Source organism: Cebus imitator, unplaced genomic scaffold (genome assembly GCF_001604975.1).
Source record: "Cebus imitator isolate Cc_AM_T3 unplaced genomic scaffold, Cebus_imitator-1.0 Scaffold170, whole genome shotgun sequence".
Lineage (NCBI taxonomy): Eukaryota > Metazoa > Chordata > Mammalia > Primates > Cebidae > Cebus > Cebus imitator.
Genome location: NW_016107485.1, coordinates 1,878,034 through 1,900,818, shown reverse-complemented (window position 1 = coordinate 1,900,818; position 22,785 = coordinate 1,878,034). Strand labels below are relative to the sequence as shown.

Below are 22,785 nucleotides of genomic sequence, written 5' to 3'. Positions count from 1 at the left end.
TGCCACCTCTCTCCTGCACACAGGCCGCCATGATGGCAGAGGAGCTGAAGAAGGAGCAGGACACCAGCGCCCACCTGGAGCGCATGAAGAAGAACATGGAGCAGACCATTAAGGACCTGCAGCACCGGCTGGACGAGGCCGAGCAGATCGCACTCAAGGGTGGCAAGAAGCAGCTGCAGAAGCTGGAGGTGCGGGTGCGGGAGCTGGAGAATGAGCTGGAGGCCGAGCAGAAGCGCAACGCGGAGTCGGTGAAGGGCATGAGGAAGAGCGAGCGGCGCATCAAGGAGCTCACCTACCAGGTGCGGTGGCGCTAGAGGCCAGAAGTAGATGTGGAAGTTGCTTCTCTGGTCCCACTGCCTGGCCCACATAGGGCTCCTGTCACTTCCCCCTTAAGACGCTGTGGGTAGATTTAATCTTTCCACGCTCTGCAGTCAGTTTGATTTGAGTTTATGAGTTTTTCCAGAAAATGAAGAATCTACTTCTACTTCCTGAAAACTCTTCTAACTAGCCTTTCCCTGGGTTTTTTTAAAAAATAACTTTAAGTGCTACCATGAAGAGTCCAAAGAATCTTTCCACCTTGGACTATGGGGATAAGAATCAAGCGAGGGAAAAATACTTGGAAATCTTCCATGGAACTTCTAGCACCCAAAGAGAAGGCCACAGAGAAAGAGGGCCCCAGAATGTTCTAAGACCTCCATCTGCATAGCTCAGAACTGTGCCCGTGACCTGTTATTTTCAGTGTCCCTGGGAAGAAAAGGCTGAGGAGACAAGGGTGTCACTCCATTTGATAGATGGATGCCAGAGGCACAAGAAAGATTACAGATGCAGAACTGCAGGGTGATTTGTGGGCAGAAGTAGAAATGGCATCCTAGCACATACAATGATAAACAGATAGGAAGGATGGTGTAACGTTGGAGCCAATGATCCTGAGACCTGAATTATGGCCCAATACAATATATTAGAATATAGAGTAATTTGGATTATGATAATACCCCCTTCTTTCTGCATTCTTCATTATTCCTCTTCTGGTCAAGAACTACTGGCCAAGAACACCTGTGTAGGTCCAAGTTGGAGCTTTATCCACCAGACTGGAGCTGGAACAGACCTGGTACCTTTATATTACCGCATTAAGGAATTCCATTAGGTTCTGATCCCCTTCCCCAACTTCTAGCTTTAAGACTGCAGCCTTCATTGCTTTGTGAATCCCTGACTGACAACCTTGCATCGCCCCTTTGGCCTACAATAGAGTCGGAGAATCTTCTCCACCACCTCTTTGACCTGGACCATTGTAGGGAAGGGCAGTAAAGGCAAAAGAAGAGTAAAATGATGGAAGAGGGAAAGGTGATTGCATTTGCTCCTCCTCCAAACTAGCTTCTCCCACCCTCCCGCCCCCAGACAGAGGAAGACAAAAAGAACCTACTGCGTCTGCAGGACCTGGTGGACAAGCTGCAACTGAAGGTCAAGGCCTATAAGCGCCAGGCCGAGGAGGCGGTGAGTTCAAGGTTTTCTTTCCTTTCTCATCAACACACCTACTGTGTGTGAGAACTAATAAGCATCTCCCACAGAGGGGCCTGGACAAAGAGTTTGCTATAAACTTTATCTCTCAAACATTAATTTTACACATCTGGTATGCTCAGAGTTGTGTCAGGTGTTCTGAATTAACAAAGGCACCACCAACAAACTTCAGACACCGTAACCCATCAGAAGGCAGTGTAGATGCTAGTGCAGGACATGGGGCAGTCAAAGCTGAAGGCAGGAAGATGGCAATGGAATTAGGCCTGGAAGGGGACCCAGCTAGGCATAGGGCAATGGGGAAGATGTCTGGGTGGATGTGAGCTGCTGATGGGCATGCCTGCTCAGAAACCCAGGGGCTGGGACAGGTGTAGCAAAACTCAATTTGTCTTAGGCAGTGGATGGCTGTGAAGGACTCCGAATGCTGTACAAGTTTGAGGAGGGTGCAAGGTGGGTGCAGGATACCCTTGGAAAGGGTGTTGCAGGAATATGCCTGAGGCATGAGTGTCTCAAGGACAGGGAGCTGGAACCTCAGGCTGAGAGGCTGAGAATCCCAAAGCCCATCTCAGCTCATTCACCCATCCCCACTGTCCCACCACAGGAGGAGCAGGCCAACACCAACCTGTCCAAGTTCCGAAAGGTGCAGCATGAGCTGGATGAGGCAGAGGAGCGGGCAGACATCGCTGAGTCCCAGGTCAACAAGCTGCGAGCCAAGAGCCGTGACATCGGCGCCAAGGTGGGTCCTTCCCCTGGGTTTCACTAGTCACTTCCACATTAGCATGTTCCCTGACATGGGTGCCCCTCAGAGTGGGCACTGCTTGCCCTATACGTAGGCAGTCCCACAGCTCCCATAACCTGAGAATCCACTCTCCTGCTCCAAACAGCCCCCCACTGACTGGAACTTCTGCAGAGAGCCCCAGTTCTATCCTCCTAAATCACAAGTGCATCTAAGTGGGACCCAAGATCCCTGGGGCCCTGCCTGTCCCTCAAAGGGCATCTCCTTTAGGCCTCTAAATCCCCCAGGAATTTGTCCCCACACCCTTCTCCCTCTTGCCAGCTGGCCCCTCATACCTCTTATTCTTTTTGCAGCAAAAAATGCATGATGAGGAGTGATGCTGCCTCAGGAACCTCGCTCTTGCCAACCTATAATAAATAGGAGTGCCAAACTCTGCCTGAGCCCATCTGTCCTTCCTGCCAACTGTCCATCCTGGAGGAGGGAGGCCCCCAGCCCCTGTATTAGAGCTGCCGGAGCCAAGGGATCCCATATTCACAAGGAAGGAGACTGAAGTGCAGAGGAGTGAGGTGCCCTGCCTGAGGTGGACAGCTGTGAGTCCCAGTTCTGCTCAGTCAACCACACAAGGGTGGAAAGGGAGAAATTTCAAAAGTGGAGAAGACAATGGCATCAAAATGGTGAGACAGTCCTAGATAGTAGGAGGTAGCATTTTGGTCCTGAAGCTGAAGCCACTGTCCACCTACCTTACCCCTGAGGCAGCAACAGTTAAAGATGTCCTAGGACACCCATTCTTTCTGAAATGAATTTTCCACCAATGCCAGAAAAGGCTCAGAGCTGGCTGAGAATTAAGGTATGGGAAAGGAGATGGGAGAGATTCCATTCTAGTCAGCCCCTAGGAATTAAGCCCCAGTGAGTCCCCCTCTCTGTCTTCCCCAGGGGTCTCCCCCTGCCCCTTGTGGTTCAGCACCTCACCATGAGACTTTGGGGCAAACCAACACTGAGACCAAACCAATATGCCATGAGGACCAAACCCGGGCATTGCTCATTCATGTTGGCTCTCATACAGACTCAGACAGCACAGGTGCCTGTATAGGGGAACACTGTGGTCACATTTCTGCTCTCTCTGAGCTCTTACTAGAGACAATCTGGCCTGGGTCACACAACTGCATGTGGGACAGGGCCAGTCCTGACCCCATTCTGCACAAAGCAAATCCCAACTCCCCACTGGGCTTTGCAGCCAGGCTGTGCTGACCACCTCCTTAACCTTCACCTGGAACTCCATCTCCCTGACTCCCTGAGTGGAGCCTCTTCTATCCCTCCTCTGAGATTTCGAGAATGGACTATTCATAAAGCCCTGAGAACCGTGAGCAGTGACCAGAGAAACACAAAATCCTGTTGGTTCTAGCCCAGGAGTGGCTACCAGCCTTGATGGAGAGCCAGGACTTGAGGATAGGAGAACAGGGAGCAGGAGGCGGGAAAAAGACCAAGAGAGAGGAGTGGTTGCCACCAAGGGAGCAGAGCAGTGTGACCAGAGTTCAAGATCCAGGCTTCAGGCAGGACTTGGGAGCTGGGGCCTGCAGCTGGAAGGAGCACTCCAGAAGGATTGTATTTCAGGGCAGGAACACACACGCATCAGCGAGAGGAGAGAGCCCATCAGCTGGGATGGAGCTGCTCAGCCAGGCCATGCTGGGCCCCTCAGGCTGGGCAGGAACGTCCCGGCTGCACTGGTCTGTCTCAGCCCAGCAGGGCTGACTCCAGGCTGTGGCAGTGTCTGTTCCAAACTCCCCTAAGCCTTCTCATAGTGTTCACTGTGGGGATCCCTTGACCAGCTTGTCTATTTCCCAGCCTGTGAATACCCAGGGACAGGCTCCCCTGTCACCTCTGAGGCCCTGGCGCCCAGCACAGGGTCTGCCTATGGGAAATGCTCAGGAAATATGTGCTGAGGAGCTGGCAAGCTGGGAAGGTGGACCCACAGTGGAGGGATGAGTTGGTCATTCTTTTCTGAGCTACAAGGAGGCTCAGTACAGTATCTGGAACACCCGCTAGGCACTAGGTATCAGAAGAGCTGTGTTCTAGCCCTAGCTCTGTCACAAATGAGTTTACCTACCCTAGCTGAGCCTATTTTCTCTTATGTGAAAGGAGGGCGTTGGACCAGCTGATATCCATGGGCTCTCCCCAGCATCCACATTTTGGGAAATTTCTCCCTTCCCTGATGCCTTAGGCTGCCCTCTCCGTTTGTCCTGTGGACCAAGTCTTCCCCACACCACGAGGGGGAGCTCTGCACACACCCCAGGCAAGCGCCTCGCCTCCAGCCCGCTAACCTGTGGGAACAGGTGTGGTGGTGGATGTGGCCATCAGGAAGGCCGTGCCTTCTCACACGCAGAACTCCAGCCCAGCCACCAGGCATACCACAAAATGGCCTTGCACACAGAGGTGTGGTGTAGAAGTTTTGTGTTGGAGGATGTCTTCAGCTTCTTCTGGCTAGCCCCCACATCCTCACTGCTCAAACCCGGTCCTAAAGAGGGGCCACAACCTGCTCCGGCAGCATTTCCATCAATACTCCTTGGAATTCCTGGCCTGCCTAATTTCTGGGGAAGAAAGAGACTCACCAGCAGGATTTGAATATTTTAATTTGGGAACGACTTAGGGACCCAGCTTCCTCCCCTCCCTCCTCCCTCTCTCCAGAAGTTCCCCTCCTCTGGCCAGAGCTTCATCAGGAGCCAGATCCCAGAGCACCAGGCTCCATGGATAAGTCCCCAGTGGCGTCTCAGGCCAGACATCTCTGTAAGGCTGGGGTGGGGTTTGTTGGGCTTGGGGGCCAGTGAATCCCAAGGAGACGTGTCTAGGCTCCATTGTCCCCTCTGGCTGGCTGGGCCTAGGAGCCAGGTATCCCCAGAGTCACTGCCGGTCCCCTGTGAAGATGGAGCCAGGAAGGGACCCACATCAGGATGGGTAGCTAAGGGTCGGGGAGGGCATCTCTTCTCAGAGAACACGCACTCACCCTGGCTGGCCCCGGGCGCTATGTCAGTCCGGTAGATCTTGAAGGCATCATAGGCAAAGACGGAAACCAGGATGATGCCAAAAACCTGTGGGAGGAGCAGTGGGGATGGCAAAACGGAGGCTATCGGGCCACTGGGTTAAGATATGGGAGGAGGTGCAGATTGGAACCCCAGGCCCTGGCTGTGGCTTCTGACACAGAAAGTGTGCAAGCACTAGCCTGAGCTCATGAGGGGCTGAGGAGTCCTGCAGGGCTAAACTCACAAAAGCAGCAATGGCAGCTCCATCCCGGGAGGTCACAGCTGCAAAGGAGACCACCAGGAAGATGATGATGGCACTGACACAACGCAGGAAGTCCTGGGGGCCAGAGGTGCAGGGTTAACAGGACCTTAGAAGGCAGGGGGTGTTACCCTGAGCTTTTCCAGGCTACCCAGCAGCCTGACCCTGAGGGATTCTGAACCCCCTCCACGGGGTGCCCCTCACACAATATGAAGCACCTTCAAGAGACAGAGCGCTCACACTGATCCCCAGGAAGTGGAAGCAGATGAACCCGGAACAATCAGGGCCAGAAGCCAGGCACTGGAGCTGGAGCCCACCAGCCAGCGGGGTCAGGCCAGGCCAGGGCTGGGGCTGGACCTTTGCTGAGTAGGAGAACAGATCTAGGGGACATGGTCTTCCTGAGTACCAGTGGCCCTGCAGCTGTGAAATCGGTGTGGATCAAAGCACACCACACCTTTGAGTGCAGGACATAGCACGGGGCAAAGCCCAGCGGGGGTGTGGAGATGGAAAGAAGCTTGGGAGAGGAAGGAGGCTCTAATCCCTTCCCCTAGCTTAGAAAGGAAAGGAAAACGCAGCATTTAGAGGAGAAGGAAGGACCCCAAACTGGGCTGGGCTCAGGGTTCCTCACCAGACAGGGCCAGTTAAGCCGGTCGAAGCGCTGGTAGTACTGGGTGGCGTAGAGGAAGAGGAAGGCAAGTGTGATGAAGAACTCCAGCAGCGCTGCGGCCATGTAGGCAGAGATGGAGGCCGTGAAGCAGATGAAGATGATGAAGGTCAAGGCCTGCAGGACCAAGCATGTGAAACATGCCAGGAAGGAGACATAGGCAGGGGCTAGGCCTTTGCCTTCCCCTCTGTGGGAGCTAGCCTAGGCTGGCAGGCACCACCTGTCCTTGGAGAGAAGGAAGGACTCCTGTGCATCTCCCTCTCCCCTGGTGTCAGGAGCCACCATGGCAGGGCATTTGCCCATCAAGGGCAATCTCCGGCCTCCCACTCTGCTGACCCAGCAACCCCAGCAGTCTGGCCAAGCCACATGGCTCCCAGGAGCACTATCCCACAGTAATTCACCTGAGTGGTGTCCCCCAGGAGCACGGGTACAGTGTGAATGCCAGTCCCTAGAGCTGTGCCCACAGGGGCCAAGAGGTGCCCCCTGCCCCATCATGCTTTCCCTATTCCCAGATGCCTGAAAGCCCTCTGACAAGGACCAGAGCCTTTGATTCTATGCCAAGACAGAAGGTTTAGAAGGCAGATGCTGCCCAGTGGACTCTGGGGGTCCCTTGAGCTCTGGTGACATAGGGTGGCACACATGCAGAGGCCTTAAGTTTACACTGTGGTCTTGCTAAGTAACCAGGGAAGATACTTTCCTGAGAAGAGATGTTCCTGGACAGCAGGCCACAGATAAAGTGCAGCTGCAGGAAGTCTGCCCTTTTTGATAATTAGGCTTCTTGGACATGCTGACAAGTGGCCATGTTAGAGGCTGGCACTCCTTTGTCCCATCCCTATGTTTCATGCTCCCTCAATGTCCCAAAAAGCTGTCCTGTCTAACTGCAGTTTTTCTTGCTGCAATGTAAATAGCTCCAGATGGAGAGGCAGCAAGAAGGCAGAGCAGGAGATGAAGAAGGGGCAGCTGGGAGCAGGAGAGGTGTCCAGAGGGCCTGGGGAGGGAGGCTGCTGAAGGGTGAGCTGGGGACTGGCATAAGGCTGGCCAGGAGCTAGGAGTCGGGGAGATGGAGGCACCAGGTTGGGGAGGCAGCTGTTACCAGCTCGGTTTCCAGCAGGATGCCTTTGAGAGAGGTGAGGAAGTTCTTGTCCACCGCGAAGCCCTGGAGCTCTGCAGATACCCCCTCCTCAGGGGGCCGGTCCCGGCGATCTCGAGCACTGAGCATCTCTGTGGGGCCCACCAACACAGCCCCCTCCTGCCACCAGCCCAGCAAGAGAAGCAGATATCTGGCAGGATGGAGAAACAGACAGGAGCAAGAAGGGTCTTCAAGAAACCTGCAAGTGAAGCAGGAGGCCTGCCCACAGGGCCCTGGGAGAGAAGGCGGCCGCTGGGGGCCTTGCCCAGATGGGCCCTCACCCAGCTGCCCAGACTGCCTCTGCTGCTGCCCGCACCAGCCCCCTAGAGACACATGGGGAGGGGCAGAGAGGGAGGAGGCTCTAATCCCTCCCCTTGCTCAGAGCCCAACCCAGCCTGGAGCAGAGGAGAAGGAAGGAGAGAGGAGGAGGTCTGAAAAGAAACTGGGAGGAGCTGGGACGTGAGTAAAGGAACAGGGGCAGGACTGGGAGGACCCAGGGACCTAAGCCTGAAGACATTTGTGTCCCCCTTCCCTAACCTTAACCCTCTTCTTTGGCGGGTCCTTTCTCCCATTTCCTTTTAGAAAGGATGGGAGCTGGAACCCAGCCCAGGCAGCACCCCCAGGACCAAGCTGCAGCAGCCAGGACTGGAGGACAAAGGCGGATTGTTGGGGGACAAGGGGGCGCTGTGTGCCTGCTGCAATGCCTCAATGGGCCTCTGTCTCTCCAGCATGCTGGGAGCGCGGCCTAGCCCCCACCCTGGTGTTCGGGGTGGGCCAGGGAGACAGAGACTGGAGAGGGTGGAAGGGTGCAGCAGAAATTCTGGAGAGCAGAGAGAGCTGGCAGGGTGGGCAGAGGTGAGGGCCAATGGTGGGAAGCAGAAGGGACAGGCTGGGAGACCGCGAGGTGTTTAGGAACCATGGATGTCAAAGACAGATTAGGCTATTTTAAAATATAGATATTTATTTGGATAAATCTCTACATTCAATAACAGCTTCCTCCTCAGAATCATTCGTGTCAAAAGACTAGTAAGTATACCAGAATGCACCCAAAATAGATGCTCACTGAGTGATGAGTAAACAAACCAGCAAATAAAATGAGGGGCTCTCCTCCGGCAAGGGGAAAATATCCAGAAAGTGCCTGTGCTGGGCCAGGGTAGCAGGAGATGGGAAGACAGGAAGAGACAGAAGTGGTGACCTCCAGAAATGGGCAGAACTTTGAAAATCTTTCCTAAGAGAAAATGCCAGGACACCAGCTTCCAGTGACCCTAAGCAGCAGCTGCTGTTTTCAAAATATGCAAAAGTGCAGGTTTCCCCCAAAGCCCCTCATCCTGTCCCGGGATCCTTCTGTTCCACACGGCCCTTTGCAGGGGCCAAGCATCTGTGTGTCCTGGCCCTTCGTGGCAAGTGGTTGTACACCTGGCTCCAGTTTTCCCAAAAAGGGACCAGCCTCCAACCGGTCCAGCTAGGCCATCACACGGGGCCGCACGCACACACAAGCCAAGGAAACACGGTACAGCCTGCGCTCCAGGCAATAGCCCTTGTGGGTGCCCTGCTCGCCACGGCACGGCCGCCGGTAGAAGACAGTCTGGTTGTGGTAGAGCAGCTCTGAGTTGCCCTGGGGGTCCATGTGGGAGCCTGTCTGCAGGCTGACGCAGTGTGGGCACAGGCAGCGGGCGTGGTACAGGTCCTGGGGGAGCCGGTTCAAGTCTCTGTCCAACCTGTGGGGGCGGCACTTGTCAAGCCTTGAAGAGCTGGGCCAGAAACAGAGAGGATGGGGTGGTGTGGGAGTAACAAAGGAAGGAAATGGTGCATCTGGGGCCTTGGTCTCTTGTCTCAGATCTGCACCCACTTGCTGTGTAACTTTGAACAAGTCACCTCCCTCCTCTCTTAATTAATTTTCCCCCTGTAAATGAGGTTAGCACGTGCTTTCCAACTGGTCCTGGGACCCTGAGGGAGGAAGAGGAGGATGAGCAGGCTCCTGCCTTAGCCTCCATCGACGAGCACTGCCTCTCTCTGGGCTGTAGCATGAGTTCTCTTAATTGTAGTGATTACACTTTAGATCATCTTTCTTTCTGTTTGTTTTTGTTTTTGTTTTTTTTTTTGTTTTTTAAGATGGGGTCTTGCAGTCACCCAGGCTGGGATGCAGTGATGAAATCTTGACTCAACTGCAACCTCTGCCTCCTAGGTTCTCCTGATGCCTGCCACCGTGCCAGCTAATTTTTGTATTTTTAGCAGAGATGGGGTTTCACCATGTTGGCCATGGTTGGCCAGGCTGGTCTTGAACTCCTGACCTTAGGTGATCCGCCCACCTCAACCTCCCAAAGTGCTGGGATTGCAGGCATGAGCCACCGCACCTGTCCTTCAGGTGTTCTTTCTATTATTATTATAGCATGATTGCAAAAGTAAAAACCACTCTGACGTCCAAGTATAAAAGAGTATAAAGAGTGAAAGCTAATAGTCTCTCCCTACCAGTCCCACTCCCTAGAGCCCAGAGGAAGCTATCCTCAACTGTTCCCTTAACATTTTTCCAGACACTGTGGAAGAAAAGAAAGAAAGGAGGGAGGGAGGGAAGGAAGGAAGGAAGGAAGGAAGGAAGGAAGGAAGGAAGGAAGGAGAAAGAGAGAAAGAGAGAGAAAGAAAGAAGAAAAACACTGAAAAGTAAATGGCCCACAGGTCTGGGACTCTGTTAGTCTGGCGGGAGACAGTCCCCGGCTTGTAGGACCATTCCCCACACAGACCAGCCTGGCCAGTGGGTTCAGCTAGCACAGCACATCCCAAAGTGGGTTTCCTAATAAATCCCCTGCAAGAAAAAGGTTGGGTGCTTAAATGAATTTGGGAAACACTAGTTTAACGGTTTATTTTCTACAGACTTCTTGCAGACTTTAATGTACAGATGACAGTATGAATCTCCAAGGAGTAGGAGACAGAGCAGTCTTTCCCAAGTTTACTTGGCATTACTTTTTTCTGAAAAGCAGCTCATAGGATGAGTGCTATACAGAACGCACTTTGGGGAAAGCCACCTGAGTGGTCCTCAGGGATTCACAGACTCCCAGCAAGGGGTCTGGAAGACAGTTGAGTTAACCCTCTGGCACCCAGCCTTCCCTAAGAAGCTCCTGTGCCATCCACTTTGGCCCAGGGACCCAGCCAGCTTCTGAGACCGCTCCAAAGCATCATGACCTGTGGTATCCATCCTAGATCCCTCCCCACCACTGAACTTCTCCATCCATCCCCAAACCCAATGCTAAGACAGAATGAGATGGAAGAAGTGATGTCCAATATCTGGAATCCCTAAGACTCTAGTTTTTAATATTTTCCTTCATTGTCCATATTTCAGCACTTCCTAGTATTTTTCACATCATGACACAAATAGAGAACTATAATATTTATGTGGCACACTGAGTGAAAGAATATAGTAACCATGGTCATGATTAAAGATAACCAGTCCAGAGCTCCAACCAGTCAGCTGTCCCTGAGAATTGAGGGTTTCACTCCCTTAGTATACTTACAACTAACCCATTCATGGCCTGTGCAGTATCATTTGGATTGGGATGTTTCATGCCTGTATCATGCCATTATTCCAATATTTTTCTCAGAAAAACATGGACCACTATAGGGATTTTTAAAAAGAAAAGGAGATCCCTGGTGGTTTAGTGGTTAAAATAAATGAATATATAAAAAAGAAAAGGAGAAAACCAACATAAATACAGACTTTAATATACATTATTTCATTTGATCTGCACATTAGCATATGGGACAATATATCATTTTACAGGTGTCAAAAAAAAAAACAAAAAAACCCTGAGTCTTGAAAACTTGAATAATTGACTCAAGGTCATCCAGTGAGAGTCAGAGCTAGGACTCAGATACAGACCTCTCTCAGATCAAAATGGGAAAGTAAGCTGGAACTTCCCTCATCCCTCACATGTACCCTAACCAGCACACACAGGAAAACACATTCAGGTATTCGGGAGGGGTGGCAGACTCACTCATATCTCCAGGGGGAGATGGCCCTGCTGTTGAGGGGTCCATCTTCGCTGGCCCTGCAGGATTCTGGATGGTGGGGGAGGCTAGCAGGCTCCGAGGGAGGCACAGGCACAGTGTTCCACTTCAGCCACTCCTCACGGAGGTCCTGCACTTTGCTGGAGCAGCAGCTGGGCCAGAGGCTGCAGTCCTTCTGCAGCCGCAGACTGGAGATGTGGGTTCCCATGACCATTGCCAAGAATGTAACCACCTGTAAAAAAAGGCTAATGAGAGAACTGTTTCCACCTAATCTGGGTTGCCCTCTCACCTGTGCCCACCCCCTGGAATCCCAGATTCTGGCTCCACCTGGCCCCCAGCCCCAGACCTGGCAGGCTGGCCTCCCTCCACCCTCAGCAGCATCTCTGCTCCTCTCCCTCTCAGCACAGCCCTCCGGCAGCCCTCTGCACTGGCCTGGTACATGCTGGGCACGGCTCACTCAGTCACAGGTGGAGCACTGGCTGACAGGCCTGGTGGAAGCAGGCTAACTAGAGCAGGTTAGGAGTCCTGGTTTTATTTTCAGCTAACCTGTTTTGTTTATTCAAATTTATTTCCACTATCTTTTTAGGGAGTGACTTGAGATTATAAAACAAAACAAAACAAAACAAAACCCTGAAAGTATTTCCAAAGGCTGCTTAAAATGCAATACTCATGGAAGTTGTGATGACCATCACTATATGCCTGGTAGCTGATTGGGTAAACTTTGCTCTTTGAACTTTTCCAGGCATGGGGTCAAAGCAGTAGCAGTCTGCTATTCTGTTGTGAATTGGTACTATGGGAATTTCCCTGTGGCCTCCCTTCAAGAGGCCTCGTTTTGCTGATCCCTGCTGCCCCCATCCAGGATCTGGCGTTACCATTCCCCTCTTCTCAGATGTTCTCCTGATACCCACCTTTGTGAATATTTCGCTTCCCTTAGATATCCTTTGAGTCCCATTCCCTTTGTTCTCTGGCCTCTTCTGCATTTTCGATGACCCCAAACTTCTATGACCACCAATATCTATGACTTCTCCCCTGTTGTCCATGACTCACTTCGTAACTCCCCCTTGCCCTCACCAGTCACTGTCCCCCATCGGGGATACAAGCTTATCCTCACAGGGCTGCAGAGAAGGCCCTGACTTCCTGAGTTTGTTGGCTAGATGGGCAAGGTCTGATGGAAGAAGCTGTGGGTGAGTGTTCCCATTGCACAAATGAGAAAGTGAATCAAGGAAGAGGAGGGAAACTGAAACAGCCTCACCTAAGAGCCAACAGGAAGGAGGTCTCAGTTCCAGAGACCAACCTGCTCTCATTCACAGAGTCTTGGGGACCAAGCCTATGACAGGGTCAGCTACTGCTCTCAGGCCATGAAGTGAGCCCACTCACCCTCAGCAGGCCCAGAAATATGGGCCACTATCAGTCAGGAGGGAGTATGTGTGCCCTAGAAAGGCTCAGAGTTGGGCTTGACACCAAAGACACAACAGGTCAGCCGGGTCCAGCCTGCTTGGGAGGCACTGTGCTGAGAGTGGGCAGTGCGGCCTTCCCTGCAGGTCCTTCTCTTCATGCTTGCCTATTAGTCCCCCTCCTTCCCCACACCCACCCAACATGCCCATACACAGACATTGCCCCTAGAATGATGCGGCTTGATTTGCATGTGCTTTCCCTTAGAAAATACTCCTCTAGTAACAAAGGACTCAGGAAATAAACAAAGGGAACCAGGAATAATTTAAACTGCAGAGTGAGGGGGAACCTTTCAAGTGCTTTAGGGCCAAGCAGCTCCAAAAGAGAGGAGTGATGAGGTCAGAGGGCAATCCAGAAAATTGGGAGAAGCTGCTCTGCTCTGGTGAGTCTTGGGACACCTGGAACTGTGGGATGGGGGCACTTAGAAGAAACAGGTGGTGTCTTGGAGAGCAGGGGCACTCAGGAAGAGTTATGAGGCCAGTATCATGGCCCCACTCTCACTGCCCCACCCTCTACCCAGTGTACTCCCAGACGTCCTCTCCCTTCCATATCCTGCTGGCCTCAGCTCCTGTGCACACTTACATGTGCCAGGCATGGTGCTAAGCCCTGAACATGCATCATCTCATTTTATCCTTAAATGAAACCATGACATGGAAACTATTATCCCCATGTTACAGATGAGGAAACTGAGGCCCAAGGAAATTTAATAACTTTCTCAAGGTCACAAAGAAAGAGGCTGAGCTGGTTTCTCATTCCAGCTCTGACCAATTCCACATCTAAACTCCTGGCACAGAAGTGCCACTCCATGCTTATCCCCAGCTGGCTGTGAATGGAAGGGGAGCCCCATAGCGAACGCTTTCCTACTCACCTGGGCTTGGGTTGGGACAAGTTCCAACTGAACCTGCTAAAAGCCACAGGGCATTTCTGCCCCTTAGGCATCCAGCCTGCTGGCTGGGATTCACTGCGCTAGCTCCCTTTCCTAGCCTTTGGTCTAGAACGCATGGACTCAGGGTGGCTTCTGGTGCTCCTGGAAAAACCTCAATCCCAGGACAAGCTCTTAGGAGGCAGTGCCATTTCATAAGAGCTGGATTCTTATGGGTCTCACTCTCACCAGTCAGAACCTCAGGGCTAATAAGGTAGTAGAACTGGAGTTGGCTCAGATCTCCCATCTTGACCCCTGCCCAGGAGGGGGTGTTCAAAGGAGCCAGAAGTGATCCCAGCTACCTGCTTCATTTGCTGACACTGCAGGGAGGACCCAGCCTAGATCACCAGGAATGTTGCCCTTCAGAAGAGTCCTTTAGGATATCCCTGTAGGGCAGAAGGAGAACCTCTCCAGGAAGGGTTGGCTTTTCCCACCCCTGTGATGACCAGGACTGACCTGAGAACCTGTGCTCTGAGCCACATGCCCCCACCCCACCCCACTTGCTCACCCCCTGCCCTTATCTCAGTAGCAGCTTTGTGGGACTCCTTAGGGTGACTTCCTGCCATGAGAAACATTTTCCAGAGGGGTTTCCCCTTTAGGTGACTAGTTTTGGAATCCCTGAGTCACTTCAGCTTCCAGGGAACCCTTGTGGGTGTGGGGATATGGGGGTGGCAATGGGGAGAATGCTGGAGGCAGGAAGAAAGGGAAGTCTGCATGGCACGTGACATCAAGGTCCCCTCCCAGCATGTTTTCACCTGCCTAGGCCTGACCTGGCAGCTGAAGAGAGTTTCCTGGGATTCCTGTTCCTGCGGCCCCGAGAAAAGAGAGAAGCACCTGCCTGGAAAGGACAGGGAAGATGTGGTGGAATATACTTTACAATCTTGGCTTGGAAAGGCTCGTGGGGCTTGCAGGAAGTGAGAATATGGCTTCCCTGACACTTCTCAAGAAGATATGCAAGTCCCACCTGCTGCTTTGAAGTCTTGGCTCTGCCAATAACTAGCTCTGGACCTTAGCCCTCTCTCTGCTCCTCCCTCTTCATTGGTAGAAGTGGGTGGATTTGGGTGGGTGATGGTTGGGGGGAACATTAACCTGCATGGCCACAAAGGTGCCAACCAGCTTAGCTGCTCCAGACCTCACCTCCTGAAATAGCGCTGAATCCACAGGACTCAGCAGGGTCTATTGAAGCTCACTGGCACTCACTGTACATGAAGCTAGGGCACTGAACATCAAAATGTTGAAATACTTATGTACCTACTGGTAAGTAGATGCTTCCCTCAGGCTTGGGCCACCACCCTACCATACCTGCCTATGATCCAGCAACTAAAGAGTGAACACCTGGTACAGATGGAGGCCCCCAGAACAGTGCTACCACTTTCTGATTGTAAGGGATAATGGTTTAGCCACAAAAATGCCTAGGCCCAGGAGCAGCTTTCAAGGACAACCCATCTCTAGACCCATGGGAGATATGGAGAATCAGAGTTAGCACAACAAAGAGCCCAACAACCCCATGCCTTTAGCCCAGGGCTGGATACTTCCCCAGGAGGCCCCTTGGTTTACTTGGCTTTGTCCTATAGTCATGGCTTCCTTTGTTCATTCATCCACTCACCAAATATTTATTGCGCACCTACTATATTCCAAGCACTATTCTAACGGCTAGAAATGCAGAGGAAGACAAGACAGACAAGGTCCCTGCTTCATGAAGCTTACATTTTAGAAGGACACTGATGATAAACAAGGATACAAGATAATTTCTGATAATAATAATAAATGCTATGAAGAAAATGAAACAGCATTATGAGGTAGGGAGTTACTGGGGGTGGGGGAAAGGAAGGAGGGGCAACTTTAACTTGGAAAGCCAGGAAAGGCCTTTCTGAGTATACAGGATTTGACCTGATGATGGACAGGGTCTGGGGGAAGTGGTTTAGGCAGAGGGGGCAGGACATGCAAAGTCCTAGAGGTGGAAAAGAGCATGGCATATTTGAGTAACAGAAAGGACAGTGTAGTTGATGAACAAGAGGCAAGGGAGAGAGTGAGATAAGGTGAGGTGAAAGAGGTAGGCAGGGAGCAGATCACATAAGGGTCTTCCAGGCTACCATGGAGTATTTGAATGTTATTCCAGGGTCAGTGGGAAGGTATTGACTGGATTCAAGCATGAGCTACATGATATGTTTCTTGAGGGCAGACGTCATGTCCTTGATATTCTAGTGCCCCCACAGGGCCATCACCCAATAACAATAATAGTAGCTGCCTTTGCTCAAAATTTGCACATCATGGGCCAGACACTGTTCTTGGTATTCTCTTAATTCTCACAACAAATAAATGCTAAAAGTTCCATTGATACTCCCACTTTACAAACAAGGAACCAGAGGGTCCAGGAGGTCACAGAACTTGCCAAGGTAACTAGCCAATGTTGGAACCAGGATTAGGACCCAGGCAATCTGGGAACTATGGGTCCAAAGAGAGAAGGACTGAAGAATTGGTGTGCATCCAGGAAGTTCTGGTGAACAACCAAGAAGTTCCTCCTGCTATCCAAGTAGGGGTAAGGTGAGGAAGAAACAAGCTCATTGGACCTGCAGTGAAGGGGAAAGAATGGGAGAAAAGACTGGGACCCAGGAAGCCAGATGGAGGGGTTTCTTCCTTTCTTCTCCCTGAATATGGCAAGGGCAAACCTTGAAGACCTGCTGTCTGAGGCTGCTACCCACCCAGGGTCTTAGCTACCTTCCAAGCCTGGGTCTTCTCCAACCTCTCCTGAAGCCTAGAGCTCTCCGTGAACAAGTCAGAATCACCTTGAACCTGTTTGCAAAGGAGAGGGCAGAAATAATGGCATAAGGACAGGAGCTCCACCTGCCCTCAACAATGAACACTTTCAGCTTTCAGGAAAGCGCAAGTCAGAGGGGGAGCCAGGGTAAAGAGGAAAAGCCACAGAAGAGCACTGTGCCTGGCAATCTACATAAGCTTACTCCTCACCAAAGTCACTGTTACAGAGAAGGAACTGAGACTCACATGCCCTATAACTGGACCAAGGTCACATTGCTAGTTAAGCAGAATTCACTCGTGACTGACTGTCTCCATTCCACACCTGGGTATTTCAGAAGCTGTCTTATTTCCCATTCATTTGCCCTCTGCTGTCCTTCTTCTACCCTTCCCTGGGCAGGGAAGCTGCCTGCCCATCTCCCACCACCTTGCCTGGTCCTAGCAGCTTCCTTCCTGCTTAGCCTTTTCTGGCCTCCATCTATTTCCCCTCAACCCAGTCAAAGCATTCGTTTCTGAAGACAGAGTTTCGTGCCTACTTCCACCTTAGACCCCAATTTTCCTGGCAGTCCCTTGGGCAGAGATCACACCAAGTCACTTCCCAGCAGCTGATGTCTGTGTGCCTGGTTGGAAAGTCTTCCCTAGTGGCCACCTCCAACCAAACTGAAGCTGGGAAGCAGGAGCTCTCCCTAGAAATTTAAAAGTTCCTCTTCCATCCTAGTGGAGTTGGGAATCTATTCAGGATTCTGTTCCATCACCAAGAGCCAGCCTAGAGCCAACACCGTTCATCCCCATCCCCATGTTTATCGCAGAATCTCTCCCTATTCCACCCCATAGGCTCCACCCAACCCTTCCCACAGAGGGTTCTTCACTCGTGCCCAGGCAATAGAGTGGGGAAGGAGCTGGGGCAGGTGTCCTGGCCACACTGTCCTAGGAAATGCCTAGATGTGTGGGCCTATGGAATATTGAGGCAGGGGTATCTGACCAGAGCCTCAAGTTCGCAGGGCCTTGTATTACATTTCTGATCATATCTCCAACTAAGCTAATGCACAGAGTCATTCTCTATTGTATGTGTTTGAAGTGTTAATTTGCTCAACGTAAACATCCAAAATATACCATATCTTTCAGTCCTGTTTGGCATCTTGCTTTTTAAATACCAGGAATCTCAAAAATGGAGGAAGGCAGGCTTTCACTCAAGCCTGACAGGCCCTGATGTGTGTGTCCCAAAGGTAAGGTCCAGGGAAGCAGCACACACTAAGGAGTTATCCCAGGGCAGAGGAGGTGTAGAAGCTGGGAGCAACGTCCTTTCAATGGAAACTCCTCGGGGGCTAGATCTCAGCTCCTCTGGAAGAGTTCTACCAACTTTTGTGCCGGTGGTCCCCAGTCCTCTCCTCCTAGCAGCAAGAATGAACCAGGCTGTGTAGGCCGGCAGGCCCAGACTGGCAGAGGAGTATAAGAGGCGACACAACCTGCCTGCCTGCAGCTCTGGGGCCAGACGCCCAGCTTCTTGTTCTGTCACCAGGGGGAGAATCCATGTCCAGCACTAGACTCCCCGCCTGTGCCCTGCAAGAACGGCCCAGCGAACCCTGCCGCCCTGCAGCGGAGGCACTGAGAAGCCGAGAGGCTCCGCTAAAGGCCCCGCAGGGCGGAAGGCGTGCGCTCCCTCCCATGGGAAAGACAGATGTGGGGCTAATGAAAAGGAGGCCGAGAGGCGCGGGGCGGCGGGGGAGACGGGGGCGTGGCAGGGAGAGGAAAGCTCCCGAAGGCAGCCGACCGGACCAGACTACCACGATCGCCAGCCGCGGAGTCTGGAGGAGGAAGGCGCGGGGGACTGGGGACTGGGGACTGGGACTAAGGCGCGGAGGTTGGGGGGGCGGGGAGAGGGTGGGAACAGACAGTTGGACCTGAGGGTCCTGAGCTGAAACTCAACACCCGCCTTTGGAAGGATCGTCCCCCTTTCTCCTCCGCCCCTTCCCTTCTCCACCCCTTTCCCCTCCCTCCTTTCTCTTAATCCCCAGGACGGAGCCCCGCGACGAAGAGGAGAGGGGAGAGGGCCTGAGGGGAGGAGAAAGGGACTGCACTGAGAGGGGCCTGGAGCCCAGGAAGGGGAGAGAAGGGCAGCCGTGAGCCAGGGTTGAGCCCGGGGGCCACGCGCGACCCCCCCGGAGCCTTCGCAGCCCTCTCAGTGTCCCCACCCCCAGCCCAGGCGAGTCCACAGGACCCGGGCCTCTGCTCCTCCTTCGCCTTTTTGCTCATTTTGCTTTGTGGCCTTACTTTCCCTTCCCAGAGACACCTGGGAGCTGCCCCCAAGCTATGGGGCGCGCCGCGGGGCCCTGCCCAGGGTGCGTGTGAGCGGGACCTGCGAGGCCGGCGCCGGGTGCCAGGGGCCGAGGGTGGGAGCCGGAGCGCGTGGCGCTGAGCCCTGGAGCCGAGGGCTGGAAAGGGGCTGGGGCTCTCCACCTTCCGGGCGCGGGACGCGCGTCGCGAAGGCAGTCCGGCCTGTTCCAGGGGTGCCTGCGTGCTGGTTGTTGCAGCCCCGGGCGAGGTGCCGTGGCGGCGACCTCAGACCCCTGGGAGCGCTGAGTGAGTGCGCGCGTGAGAACCGCCGCGCCGCGGGGGGTGCGAGTGTCTGGGCAGAAGCTGCCACTCCGGTGAACCAGCCGCACGGCCACACTCTCGGGGCCTTTGGCGCCAAGCAACTTGAGACAAACATCTCAGTTCTCGCACTCCCTCGCTCCCAGCGGGACCGCCGCAGACCCCAGCCCTGGTAGCACCGCTGTGCACCGCGGCGGTAGGGTGGAGAGGGTTGGCCCCCTAAACTCGCTTGTCCAGCCGAACCGCCCCGGCGGCTTCTCCCAGGCGGCTTCTCCCAGCCCTCGAGGCTCTCCTGAGCGGCCTGGAGAGGCGTCGAGCGCAGCCCAGCGCCCGCCTGCCCCTGCTTGTCTGTCTCGGCCCCAGAAAGGAACTTTCGGCTCCTGTGGGCCCGAGGCGCCCCTGCGGCCTAGGGCTGGCAGCTCCCGGGCCTGGCCGAGACGGTGGCGCCCGGGAGGCCACAGGGACAGCACGGAGGAGCGCGCGCCCTTGGATGCCGTCCCGCAGCGACGCCCCGGCCCGCCCCGCTCCTCCTCCTGCCTGGATAGCCTGCCTCTTCTTTGGGAAGTTTTGTGGGTTTTCTTTCTCCTCCTCCAACTTTGGCGGAGGCCACGACTCAGGCGCCACAGCTGGGGGCGGCCTCCTGGCCTAGAGGCCGCGGACCATGGTGCGGGGCAGCCACCGCTGAAGTCAGCAAAACCGAGCCTGGCCTGAGGCAGGCTGCACGGGAGGCCAAAGCCATGGCCATTGCCACGTCGGTGAGTCCACCAGGGAGAGGAGGCTACCGGGGAGAGACCTCCACGGCCTGCCCTGCGCTCCTGTCACTTTATTTCTGCCCTCTCTTTGTCTCTCTCCTTGGTCCCTTTCTTCTCCAGGAGGCTGTGTCCCTCTCCTCTCACTTTTGTTTCCCTTCGCCCTCTCACTCCTCATGCCCTCTCCTCCTGGCTCCGGCTCGCCCCTCCTCCCCATTCTCCTTTTTCTTCCTAGAGGCTGCGCCTGAATAAAGGGGAGGGGGCAAGTGTATCCCGAGTCCTGCCTGCTCCCTTTTGGGCGGGAACAGATGGCCACTGGTGGTTGGCGGGGGCTTGTGATTGGGAGGCAAATGAAAGGTTTGGAGGGAGTTGAAAGGACCTAGTGGCTCACGGAAAACAAGAGGCTGAAGGGCCCACGGAGGCCCATCTCTAGGGATAAGAAAAAGAGGGAAATAGAGCAAAGGAGGGAGATCAGGCAAGGAGAAAGAGAAGACAGAGGGAGGAGGGGAGATGATGTCAGCCAGCCTCAGGCCACTTTCCAGGGATGAGGACAAAGGGAGGAGACAGCTGGCATGATGGGACAGTGGGAGGCGGCCTCCCAGACAGTTCAGAGGCCCTCTGAAACCCGCAATAGACTGGCTGTTCCCTCACTAGTCAGCTGGGCCGCTGCCGGGGTATAGAGCAGGAGTGGCCACACCCATCATCAATCAGTCCATCAACAACTCAGTCCTGCAATGGCAGGGCCCAGAGGCTTGACCCCATTGGACAGAACTCAAACTTAACACAGGGAGGAGCGCTCGGCAGCCCCACCTCTGCTTTCTGTTCTGCAGTCTAGGCAGTCTAATTCAGGCAGCTTTGTTCCAACACCCTCTTCCAGGTCCTGCCTAAGTTTCCCAGGGAAGCGAGGCTGTCACCTGCTTTCTGGTCCCTTCTCAGTGGGGACTCTGGGAGAGATAATTGTGAGACTGAAAAGAGAAGCACAGAGCCACCCAATGTCCTCTCATACCCTTTGAGGACAAGTTCAATTTTGGTTCTTTCTCCAGCCAAACTCCCTTTTTTTAATTTTTTTTTTTTTTGAGACAAGGTCTCACCCTGTCACCCAGGCTGGAGTGCACTGGCACAATCATGGCTCACTGCAGCCTTGACCTCCTGGACTCAGGTGATCTGCCTGCCTCAGCCTCCTGAGTAGCTGGGACTATAAGCACACACCACCACATCCGCTAATGTTTTGTATTTTTTGTAGAGGCGGGGTTTTGCCATGTTGCCCTGGCTGGTCTCAAACTCCTGGGCTCAAGCAATCCACCCTCCTCAGCCTCCCAAGGTGCTGAGATTACAGGCATGAGCCAATGCACCTGGCCCCAAACTCCTTTTAGTTCCTCAATCTGTAATGATGGCCAGGAAACCCTAGCTCAGGGTGGGGAAGGAGGCCCTCTGGAGATAGAGTACCTCTAGGGGTACTCTGGCATAGAGATGCATGGTTCAGGGTCCAACTGGTCAGCTTTGTAGTCCCAAAAAGGTGGATTTTTCTTTTTGGGGTCAAGGGCACTTGTGCTAATCAAACTCACAGGTTTCTAATAACAGTTATTATTTATTGAGCATTTACTGCACCTGGCCCTGTGCTAAGCATTGTCATAGTTTCTTTATGCAGTTCTCACAACCACCTTGTGAAGATAGTGCCATTATCATCTGAAAATGGATAAGTGAATAGGGAATTCTACCAAGGAGGAAATTGAGACTCAGAAAACTTAAATGCTGTGTCCCGTTCTTCCCTGGGCTAGAAAGGGACAGAGCGCCGAGCAGTGGGTGGCAACGGTAATCCCAGCTACTTAGGAGGCTGCAATAAAGCATTTGAGGTTACAGTGAGTTATGATTGTGCCACTGCACTCCAGCCTGGGCCACGGAGCAAGAGCTGGTCTCTAAATTAATAAATATTTTAAATAAAATTTTTAAAAGAAAGGGACACAGCCAAGACTCAACCCCAGGTCTGCCTCTGGAACCGTGCTTTTAATCCCCATGGCTAGATACAAAACACTGATTTATAATTTACTACTAAAAAGAAAAGTGCAGCGCTAACCAGGAATTTGTGTCATCTGGTTGGCATGTTTTCTTTGTGTGGGACAATATCCTTTAGAAACCAAAATTTAATCAGAAAATGGTTTGATGAGTTGGGAATCAGGCAAGAAGAAGCAATTTGTTGTTAAAATCACCCAGCCATGAAGGGCCGGACAACCCCACCACCAGAGGGAAACATCAGCCAAGAGGAACATGCACTCCTGCTGACTGAGCAGGGCATCCTTCTCCCCCGGGTCTGGTGGCAGGCTGCCTGAGATCTTTAACTTGAGACTTTTTTACTGAATTAGTCAGTCCATTTGGCTACCTGGCTAGTAGTGCCTAACTAGCTGCTCTCAAACACTACATGTAAGTCACCACTGCCTGGGATCCTACCAGCAGTCATCATCATTTAACAATCAAAACTGAAGCTGAACATAATTGTATTTAAGTGGTTTAAGCTTAATTCTACCAAAGGACATCATGGAGCAAGAGCATTGCGAAGGGTTATAGCAAAGGGAAATTAGATACAAGAAGGCCTTCTATGCGTTTGACTCACTTTTGAGTTAGGGAGCCTCGGAGCCGCTGTTACTACTCTTTCTTTTAAGTAGATTCCTACATTTGTAATTGTGGAGAAGCAGTAGAGCAGCGAGTGAGAGCACAGGCTCTGGAATCAAGCAGCTTAGGGTTCAGATTATGCCCCACCAGCTGTGCCAGCGATATGGCGTAGGGCAAAGTACTAACCTAGCTCTTCCACTTTTCTTTCCAAAATGGGGTAATGATGGCTCCTCCCTTGTAAGGTTGTTGTGAGAATTAAGTAAGATTAGTTGATTAGGCTGGGCACGGTGGCTCAAGCCTGTAATCCCAGCACTGTGGGAGGCCGAGGCGGGTGGATCACGAGGTCAAGAGATCAAGACCATCCTGGTCAACATGGTGAAACCCCGTCTCTACTAA

At 53.0% G+C, this 22,785-nt stretch overlaps 4 protein-coding genes across 5 annotated transcripts in view; 2 read left to right on the top strand and 2 right to left on the bottom strand.

The window, feature by feature from the left end:
* The window catches only part of LOC108315283 (myosin-6), a 25,443-nt gene extending 22,762 nt beyond the window's left edge, over nucleotides 1-2,681 (top strand). Inside the window, exons 31-34 of the mRNA XM_037744286.1 lie at nucleotides 9-299; nucleotides 1,396-1,491; nucleotides 2,114-2,248; nucleotides 2,602-2,681. Coding sequence (XP_037600214.1) covers nucleotides 9-299; nucleotides 1,396-1,491; nucleotides 2,114-2,248; nucleotides 2,602-2,625 — 546 coding nt within the window. The 3' untranslated portion in view covers nucleotides 2,626-2,681. The remainder of the gene's footprint in view (nucleotides 1-8; nucleotides 300-1,395; nucleotides 1,492-2,113; nucleotides 2,249-2,601) is intronic.
* A 2,177-nt stretch (nucleotides 2,682-4,858) lies between these two features.
* Nucleotides 4,859-7,846, bottom strand: CMTM5 (CKLF like MARVEL transmembrane domain containing 5). Of its 2 annotated transcripts, XM_017544550.1 has the most exons (5): nucleotides 7,279-7,846; nucleotides 6,150-6,302; nucleotides 5,507-5,599; nucleotides 5,247-5,331; nucleotides 4,859-5,157 (listed from the first exon to the last, which is right to left on the bottom strand). In XM_017544550.1, exons 1-5 carry the CDS (start codon nucleotides 7,402-7,404, stop codon nucleotides 5,144-5,146), a joined length of 471 nt encoding a protein of 156 aa, XP_017400039.1. In that variant the 5' UTR covers nucleotides 7,405-7,846; the 3' UTR covers nucleotides 4,859-5,143. The 2 variants fall into 2 exon arrangements, with proteins under 2 accessions (XP_017400039.1, XP_017400040.1); XM_017544551.2 differs by lacking the exon at nucleotides 5,507-5,599 and having other exon boundaries at nucleotides 7,279-7,740.
* Nucleotides 7,847-8,262: 416 nt separating this feature from the next.
* On the bottom strand, nucleotides 8,263-11,912 carry IL25 (interleukin 25). The gene is made up of 3 exons (XM_037744291.1): nucleotides 11,746-11,912; nucleotides 11,301-11,545; nucleotides 8,263-9,032 (listed from the first exon to the last, which is right to left on the bottom strand). Exons 1-3 carry the CDS (start codon nucleotides 11,752-11,754, stop codon nucleotides 8,777-8,779), a joined length of 510 nt encoding a protein of 169 aa, XP_037600219.1. The 5' UTR covers nucleotides 11,755-11,912; the 3' UTR covers nucleotides 8,263-8,776.
* A 6,408-nt stretch (nucleotides 11,913-18,320) lies between these two features.
* The window catches only part of EFS (embryonal Fyn-associated substrate), a 10,193-nt gene continuing 5,728 nt past the window's right edge, over nucleotides 18,321-22,785 (top strand). The window contains exon 1 of the mRNA XM_017544542.2: nucleotides 18,321-19,788. Within this exon, the coding sequence (XP_017400031.1) occupies nucleotides 19,771-19,788 (18 nt within the window). The 5' untranslated portion in view covers nucleotides 18,321-19,770. The remainder of the gene's footprint in view (nucleotides 19,789-22,785) is intronic.